Source organism: Nuphar pumila, chromosome 3 (genome assembly GCF_984573655.1).
Source record: "Nuphar pumila chromosome 3, dmNupPumi1.hap1.1, whole genome shotgun sequence".
Taxonomy (NCBI): Eukaryota; Viridiplantae; Streptophyta; class Magnoliopsida; order Nymphaeales; family Nymphaeaceae; genus Nuphar; species Nuphar pumila.
This window is the reverse complement of record NC_143251.1, coordinates 131842675-131852424: the sequence shown is the minus strand read 5'-3', so window position 1 is coordinate 131852424 and position 9750 is coordinate 131842675. Positions and strand designations below refer to the sequence as shown.

The 9750-nt window shown below is 40.2% G+C and overlaps 1 protein-coding gene across 1 annotated transcript; it reads left to right on the top strand.

Annotated features, from left to right (window-relative positions):
* Positions 1-3096: 3096 nt before the first annotated feature.
* LOC149843863 (NAC domain-containing protein 73-like) lies at positions 3097-7824 on the top strand. The gene is made up of 3 exons (XM_090000983.1): positions 3097-3201; positions 4768-4960; positions 7334-7824. The coding sequence occupies exons 1-3, from the start codon at positions 3097-3099 to the stop codon at positions 7822-7824; spliced, it is 789 nt and encodes a 262-aa protein (XP_089857109.1).
* Positions 7825-9750: the final 1926 nt, after the last annotated feature.

The following is a 9750-nucleotide window of genomic DNA, read 5'->3' as shown; positions in this document are numbered from 1 at the left end:
AGCCGATGTATGGTTTCGTATATCGTGTATTGTTTAAGCAATTTATTTAGCTGATATACGGTTTCGTATATCGTGCAATATTTACATAATTTATTTAGTCGATGTATAGTTTCGTGCATCGCTTACGTAGTTTATTTAGCTCGATGTGTGGTTTCTCACATCAGGTTTTGTTTTATGTCATTTACTTTGCCACTGCACTATAACGTGCACGGGCTTATGCATTGATATATAGGTATTATATATATACATACATATATATATATATATATAATATTTAATGTATAATTTTATTAATACATGTATAATTGTTCTTTATATATATAATATGTGTGTGTGTGTGTGCATGACTCGCCCATGACTCTCAGCCTTATAAAAGCCGAGTTAAACCTGTTTTTTTGACCCGATGATTGGGCAATCCGGGTCAAGTTAACCGAGTCACCGGATCAACCCGGCAAGTTTTCAAACTATTCTTCAACTTGGCTTCGTACTCCTTACCAAGGAAACAGAATTTCTTGGCTAGAGGAGTTTTAAGCTGCCAGTAGAGTGATCCTAAGTATGGCAGGTAGAGCCAGCGTGGCTAGGTCTATGATCGTGAAGGCAGTTTCTTTATGTAAATATTAAAAAAAAAACTAGTCCAATAGGTTTTGGCCAAACAACCCAAGAAACCAAGTTGGCCATGAGAAGCCACTGCTTAGGTGGGTCTTCTTTGATCTGCTTATAGTGGAGGCCGTTCTTAGAAATTTCAAATATGTAACCCTTTTTTCCCCTTTTTTATAGCCAAGTTGTGGGATAACCCCTGTGGGCTTCGAACACAAGACCCCTCAGTTAGGATAGTGAGACCTAACCATCCAATTATCTAATTTGATCCCACCATTTTTTTTTCTTTCAGTAATGATAATAAAAGCAAATGGCCATTATTTTTTTAGTTTGTTTTATTGTTAGGTTGAGTTAAAATCCCTCATCATCAACTGCAGATTGGCAAGCTTTTGGTTGGTAAAACCTTTGAGATATGGTCACCCTTGCACACTAGAGAGTGCACCCAGCTTACCAAATCTGCTGAGCCCTTGTGCGCTAGATTGTGGTTTTCGGAGAGTAATAAAATGCTGAGAAATGTATTTTTTCTAAGTATTGTGACATTATAGCTGGGGTTGGACATTGGGCTAGGCTCAAGCTGCAAAATGCAGATCAGGCTTAACTAAGCTCAGGCTAGATCTAGCCCAATAAAGTAATTGGGCCCAAAAATGCCTGCCCATATTTAAAATACACAGAGGTCGACAAGCCCGGCATGTTAGCTGGGTCGAGCCTAAAAGGCCCCACCTGAGCCTGATTATAACTGAGTTAGGCCTGGATATGGGTTGGGCCCCAATCAGGCCAGGCCAGACTGGCTCGATTTTCACCCTTATTTATAGCAATATTAACAAAATTCAATTTTATGTTTTCTCCAAATTTTAAAAAATTGATAGATTTTCCCTCTACGTTCAAATTTTAAAAAACTGATTTCTCAAAGGTTCAAACTGCTCAAGGGCGCCATTTACATACTATACCATGCACTCGCAATGGTAAACTCTTTGGTTCGAATTCCGCAACATGCCCTTTATCAAGAAAATTGACGAAATAGTGAATTCGAAATTAGTTTTATTATCCTCAATGCCAAGCACTCTTATTAGAGATGAATACCCTGAACTATTTGATAGATGGGTTACAAATATCATTTTAATAAAGTTCAAAACAGAATGAATAATAAGATAACATGTTCAAAACGTAATGAATACTAAGACCTGGTCGCGCTGGCTCAGCCTGCCATACTTACTGTTGTCGTCCCGGCAGTGTAAAACTTCAAGGCTAGGATCCCTGCCCCCAGGGCCTATGCTACGCGTTGGCTTGCGCAGAAAGACGACACCCATGAGGATTGAACCTTGACTGCCCGTCTAGCAGCCAAGGCCCCCACCCCACTACGCCAACTCCCCCCCCTGGCTTAATAAGATAACAGGTTGTTGCGTCATTTTAGTAAAAGTAGAAGATAATAACTTGAAAAGCCATTCCATTGTAACAAGTTTTTCCAAAAGAATCCTCACGTTATAATATTTTCCAAACTCATCTTTTTTTTCAGGGCAAAAAAGTCATTTCGCCAAAGTGGTTCCCGTCAACTCCTCTCAAGGGAATTAACCTGCAGGGTGTTTTTAGAATGATCAGGTAAAATTTGGATTGGATTTCAGGCCGCACCGGCCTCAGCTAGAAACCAACCAACTTAGGTCCTGACCCGCTCAAAGCCCGACCCGACTCTTGTTAGATTCGAATTCGGACCCAATTGAATTGACTTTAATCTTTACTCTTACTTAAAACACGACTTGATTACTAACCCAGCTGGGTTAGGCCTAATACTCATCGGTTTCGAGCTCTTGAGGTGGGCCAAAACCAGCCCACTCCCATGACTACCCGACCTGGTGTCCACCCCAGTTTCACAAAGGCTACAAGATGATGCAACCAACCATCCTGAAATCTTATGTAAAACCCATGCCAATCATGATGGATCCAACAACAGAGTCATGACTGGACAGCAACCTATCCCTGATAAAAAAAAAAGGCATGGTTTTGTATGTAATTGTGATAAAAGAATTACATGGTTAATTAAGATGATTAACAAACTCTATTCTTTTTTTCTTTTTCTTTTTACCGTTTTGGTTTAAAAAGAATAGATAATTAACAAACTCTTTTCTTGGAAGCCACTCCAGCCCAATGGTGTGACCTCTTCACCCTTTTGGCCTCCAACCTCAAGGTAAGACGTCTTCAAGCAAAGGCTTCCTTGCCAACCTCTTTCGCATGACTTGCAACTCAAGCAACTCATGTATTTCAACATGACCAACTCTGGTATTATCACTCAACCCCTTGTCCTACTTAAAGCTGAAGTGACTCCTCTCTCTCTCTCTCTCTCTCTCTCTCTCTCTCTCTATATATATATATATATATATATATATATATATATATATATACTCTAAAGATATATAAGGTTCAAATTTTTCTCTGGTTTCTGTTGGTTTGTTGGCTAGGAATTGGTGAAACAAAAGGCCGTGCTTGTGATGGGAAGAGTGGTGAGAGATGGAGGAGATGATAAGCGAACAAGGTCAGGAGGCTTGTGCTAGGACATGCCCTTCATGCGGCCACACCATCCAACGCCAACATGATGACGATGATGATTGTAAGGTATATATGTGCCCTTACAAAGAGAAGGGGGCTAAGCTAGGATGGCCGATCCTAGAACTGTTGTCTTACCACGAAACTAATTCATTACGTTGTTTGTTCCTTAAAATTTGAGTGTATTAGTTCACCGATCATAACCGCATCTCTCTGTCTCTCTCTCCCCCAATTTGACTATGGACTCGGTGTAGACCGCTTCTAAAAGTCAGCTGAAAATGTTTTTTGATTAATTTTTGGAGTTGTAGATGTGTATATCATCATTTACTTGCTAAAACACTTGGCTTTGCATCGAATTGTTTCGATGAAAAAAACACAGATTTTTTTTTCATCGCAAAGTTTGTGTAATATGGACCATTGATTTTTAGATTCTTTTAAAAGCCTGCCTCAAAGTAAAAAAAAAAATCATCTAATAGAGGTTCACTAAATAAACTAAAGAAGTCATATTTGAAGGACTGATTTATAATTCATGCAAAACATAATCAGAAAATGATATATACTGGATTCTTATTTAAATAAAAAAAAAACAGATCAATTTTATACACAGATATATATAGGTAAATGAAAACCTACAAAATGGGCACAGTGCTAAATGAAATATTTTATTGGATTTTTGGCATTTTTTTAAATTTCTATTAATCCTATAGATGTGTTCAGCATGAATGATTTACTAGAAATCGATGCTTTGATCGTGCATTTTGGATAAAAATTTGATATTTGGAGCCTCAAAATTTTATGAAAATTGTAGGCAGTTGATTTTTGAGACCTCATAAAAAATCTATTCATGCATCCGAATCAAATGCTCCAAGAAGTGATTTCTATAAAAACAAGCATGTAGGTTACATATGTACTGTCAGAATTTTAAAAAAGCACCGAAAATCCAATAGCATATTTCATTTAGCACTGTGCCTATTTAGTTGGTTACAATCTCTCTCTACACCATCCCAAACCCCTTTAAAAATGTACTTGCATTTGTTTTCTATTTAATCCAAATCTAAAAATGTGTTTATCATTACTTATTCACTAAAAACTATGCAAATTGAACCAATTTAATAAGAATTTTTCATTTTTAATTAATCAAGTTTTTTTGTGTAATATAAACCATTGATTTTTTTGTTCAGCTAAAAACATATCAAAACATGAAAATGTTTAAACTATTCTATGTTTTCTACTAAACAAAATATAAAGATCACATTTATGGGTTTAGATTAAGCAAAAAAATGCATTCAACCATGTTTCTTAAAGGGAGCTTGGACAGTCTGGGACATACATGGACTGGAAGCTATACACCTCTCTCTCTCTCTCTCTCTCTCTCTCTCTCTCTCTCTCTCTCTCTCTCTCTCTCTCTCTCTATATATATATATATATATATATATATATATATATATATATATATATATATATATATATATATATATATATATATATATATATATGTGTGTGTGTGTGTGTGTGTGTGTGTGTGTGTGTGTGTGTGTGTGTGTGTGCAGTGTGCGCGCCCACGACCACACATACACACCCTCCTAAGATATTGTTTGGACTGTTGGAGTAAGCGGTTTATATATAAATAAACAGGTCATAGCTATTCACAATTTGCCTGGATTGCCTGCTGGGGTCAAGTTTGATCCGACTGATCAAGAGCTTCTTGAGCATCTGGAAGGGAAGGTTAAGGCTGACACGTCAAAGCTTCACCCTCTACTTGATGAGTTCATTCCATTGATTGGAGGGGATGAGGGAATATGCTACACTCACCCTGAGAAGCTGCCAGGTCAGTAATTAAATTGGCTTCATCACGTAATTGCTTATAAAGAAAAGTGTGGATCAAAACCACCACGTCACTGAGAGCATCAGTTTGTGATAATGTTCTTGTTTTTGTTGTTGGTGATGTGCCATTCCTATTTTCTAAACTATCAATCCATACAAAAGTTATTCTCAATGATCATTAACTATGGTGATGTGTCATTCCATTATCAAAACTAACAATTCATACAAAAGATATTCTCAATGATCATGAACTATGATGTTTGGATCCGGATTTCGGATCCAGTGTGGCCATGGGGTCTCACAGGAAGAACCCCAAGAGCCACTAAGATGGTGGGCCAATTAAGTGCAATTATGTGTTATAACTCTTATCTTAATATTGATATCAATATTATTTAGTGGTTACATTAAGATGGTTTTGGAGGGAGTTACTGAGTTAATGGACCAATTAAGTGCAAAACCTTCCTATTTCTTTGAATGGAAGTTATCCTTTTGGATATGTCATTTCTCTAGGGAAGAGCACAAGATACAGCTATTTTGCTTTCCTCGGTCTATCTAGGGCTACAAACTGTTCGGATCCGGAACATCTTAATACATGGAGGAGTGGATCCGGTCCAATCCTGAACATCCAAAAATTGCAAAACCTCCATCGTAGTGCTCCCCATTTGCATCACTATATGTCTATCATCTTGTGGCTTCCTGGAAATTTTTGCTAAATTCTTTCTCGGTATCATAATGATAAAAGTCCAGAAGGGGAAGAATAAGGGCAGCCACATTCTCATGAAATACTAAAGCATTTCGTTTTCTCGCGGTTTTGGCAAAAGTAAATAATTTAGAAAATTGAATAAAAACATAAAAACGAGAAAAAAATACAAATATATAACATAAAGAATAACCAGTTTTCACAAGATATTGCTTAAAAAAAAAACTTTCCTTAGATACAGATGATATAATCATGACAAAATGGTGAAATTAATTTTCACTAAAATGTTGTTCTCTTGATCTTTTGAGAATGCAACAATGTTTGTCAGTTTAAAACGGCAAGAAATATCCTTTATTTTGTGATATTTTCAAACCATCACCAATATTTGTAACCATGTTTACTGTTTGTATTTAGTGCAGTTGGGTTAGAATCTAAGTTTTAACAATCAAGTCAATCGATCCCCAAATACGACATGCACAGAACAAGTATGTTGTTGAAAATTAATAGGAAACTAGAGAATTTTTTTTGGATGACGACGTACTCTAGCTGAGAACCAGGTCATTTAATGGGCCTACCCTTCCGTAGGGATGGCAATGCACGGGGGCGGGGGACAAGGTCTCCACCCCATCCCATCTCAAAATTCTGCCTTCCATCTCCGACTTCATCCCCACATGGGTTTTGATTTTAACCTTCATCCCCACCTCCATTCCCGTTTCATGTCATCCATCTCCGAACCAAACAGGGCGAGGCGGGGCCCCATTTTCCCCCGGTCCACTGACATCCCTAAAGAAGGAGGTGGGATCGCCCAAGGGTATTTTACTAACGGAGATCGGGGACAGGCAGGGGGGCAGAGCGCGCGGGGGAATGCGCCTTGCCTTCATACCCGCACTGATTTTGAGTTTAACCTCCATCCCCGCCTCCCTCCCCATTTCATGTCCTCCATCTCCAGTCCAAACGGGGCGGGGCCCTGTTTCCTCCCAATCCACTACCATTCCTACCCTTTTGTGAGGTAGTGAGGTCATCAACACCCAAGCCACTACCGAGCCCACTGGTCAAAGTTACCCACACATCTGATGGGAATCAAACCTAGGACGAAGGGGTCAGCACCTTCTCTCCAGGCCCGCTGCCACTCGGGCCACACAGGCAGGTGTGAAAGAAACTAAAGGAAATAACCAAAGTGGCATCACACCTTAGCATGACAACACACATTGCTAAGATCATGAGTTGTCTTTTGTGGCTTTTGAATTTCCTTTTAGGCCCTGTTTGAAATCTAGGCGTCATAGTGGGAGTGGGAAGTATGGAATACCCATTGCCAAAGAAGTTTGTGATGGATGCAGTTGTAGGAAATGATGGAACTATGATAGTATTTGACACCTTCAGTTCCACATTTCACTTTCTCAATGCTCCTCCAGTTATAATGTAAACTTTTCAGCATTCCAATCAGCTGCACAAATGAAAGTGGTAAATCCTTAGTTGAACTGTTTCACTTATCCCAAACAACCATGTGGATTTGCTAAAACCATAAATTTTGGGGATTCCATAACTGCAACCTTGACTACCACCGACTGGACGGCGACCTTCAACAATTTGAAAACTAATATGAAATTTCCAAGTTGGGAAAAAGAGTTGCTGGGAGCTAAATAACATGTAATGATGTGCCTGTGATGCCTTTGATAGGGGTTAGCTTGGATGGTATTGCTCGGCACTTCTTCCACTATCCATCAAAAGCATACACAACAGGAATAAGGAAAAGGAGGAAGGTGCAAACAGATGAAGGGGGACAGACAAGATGGCACAAGACTGGCAAGACAAGGCCCATCTTGGTAGGTGGGAAGCCCAAGGGGTGCAAGAAGATTTTGGTGCTCTACACCAACTATGGGAAATTGAGGAAGCCACAAAAGACCAATTGGGTGATGCACCAGTACCACCTTGGCTCACAGGAGGACGAAAGGGATGGAGAGTTGGTGGTCTCCAAAGTTTTCTATCAGATTCAGCCCAGACAGTGTGGTGTTTCTACCAATTCAATTACCAAGATTCAGTCTATCCACAGTAACCCAGCTGGGCTCATGGATTACTACAAACCTGTTATATCCACACAGCCAATAAAGGATTTGTCATTTAATTCAGAACCAGTCATTCTCACAAGCCTAGCTATGATTCCCCAATAGAGACCTTTAACCAAATTTCCTCTCCTCAACTGACACCAAAATTACTCTCTCTCTCTCTCTCTCTCTCTCTCTCTCTCTCTCTCTCTCTCTCTCTCTCTCTCTCTCTCTCTCTCTCTCTCTCAGCCATTCTTTTACTGTTTTTAGATTTTGACATGTTTTTATCTTTTGTCGAGAATTGGCATATTTGTATCTTAATATTTTGCTTGAAAACGATTGAATCTGTAGATAGATACTTGAATCAATCTGCTGTGCTTCAGTTTGATTTTGGAGGCTACAAAACTTTGGATTGTGAATGGGAGAAAATTTTCCACCATATTTGGTTCCATTCAAGTCTCACCTTTTTCCCACTCTACGAGCTCCATTTTCATGGAGCCAAGAAGCAAAGCATGGCTTGCATCTCCTCATGAGTGCATTATTGAAAGCTTAATTGCCACCACACTCTTTGTCACAGGCTTACTTTTTTCGATAATCAAGTGAGGTGCGACGGTCCTTCCTTACTGTTGCAATCCTATCTATCGCGCTGTCACGAGCATAGAATGCTTCGCAACCCCGCAACGCGCCAAACTGCCTAAGCTGGTTAGCTTAACGGCCAAAGGCTGCATCCCAACACCTTTCCATGCGCACCACCCCGTGTGCAGCTAGCCTAGCGAAAGATGATCAAGCGCATTTCCAAATGCGTATTCCATGTAGTCAGTGTCACTTAGTGCATAGTTGTCTCATACCAGCTATCACTTCTGAAAGAGGCACAAACTTTGTCTTAGCCTTGCGTGCCATAGAGCGTATTGCGACTCCATGCACACGACATAGCAAAACTTTATCACTGAAGGAACAAGGCTTTGTGGCCTCCAGTCCGCAAACCAGTTGATGATTGAACACCATAGCGAAGAGCACCACCCAGACTCATTCGGCGGTGCCTAGGCATTCACTCGTCGAGCCCTGAGTCACCATACTCGGTTGGAACCACCTAAGGTGATTCCTGGGAGAATTAGCCCTAACCCACATGCACCTCCGTGCGTTTAACCGCTATGCATGGAAAACATCTTGCAAGCCGAGAGGTCCTTAACCAAATCTCCAAAGGCAACATCCTCTGATCTGATGGCACTGCTTAACCAAACAACGCTTTACGTTTGTGCTGCCACACAACGATTCACTAACGACAATATTGATGCCTATCTCATGCCATGCTACCACCGCACGTCACCGATCAAGTGAACGCATACCGTGCATTCCTACACTCGATGCATTTTCCACTCAGTACAACTCTGCACTGCATACGTCTCATTTTGAAAGCTCGGCTTGGAACATTTTCCCTCACTCAAAACAATTATCGTCCTCGACAATGCTGGTGCTGGTAAGAACATAATCTTCACTGATATGTCAGTTTTTCTTTGTACTTATCTTTGGTTTAATCTTTTTCTTCAGCCTACTCAACTTATTCTGATTTGCATCCACCATCACTACAACCTTTAACATGCCAAGTTTCATACCTTTAACACATATTTGATCACTTAAACAGTGGTATTTTGCTTTATCAACATCAAGCATTCTCTGTTCGTGAGACCCCAGTGCAGTCTCAAAAACAAACGTGTCGTCCTTGCCCACACAACAAACTTGTCGTCTTCATACTCATGGTTGGGGTGCCTTCCAACCCCAGCAAGGGCAAGTCCAAGCCCTTCGTGGTCATCGCAGAGAAAGATGATCACTTATGTGTGTCGCAGAGATATCAACTCCCTTAAGTACCAACTTGCGGTTTTTCAATGGTTCAAACTAGTCCTCAAGTGGGGGACGTTTGCTTACGTATCACTCCAATGTGGTCCTTCAAAGTGTCTTCCTGAGCACTTATCCTTACAAGGGCACTTTGCCCCAATGTTGCACTTCCCTCCGGAAGTCAGCACGTTGTACTCTCTCTTAGAGTCAGCAAAACAT

Bases quoted from the DNA above. Each gene is read 5' to 3' on its own strand.
- LOC149843863 (XM_090000983.1), top strand. From the start codon at position 3,097: ATGGAGGAGATGATAAGCGAACAAGGTCAGGAGGCTTGTGCTAGGACA. The intron at 3,202-4,767 runs GTATATATGTGC...ATAAATAAACAG, and splicing joins ATGACGATGATGATTGTAAG to GTCATAGCTATTCACAATTT. The intron at 4,961-7,333 runs GTCAGTAATTAA...TGCCTTTGATAG, and splicing joins TCACCCTGAGAAGCTGCCAG to GGGTTAGCTTGGATGGTATT.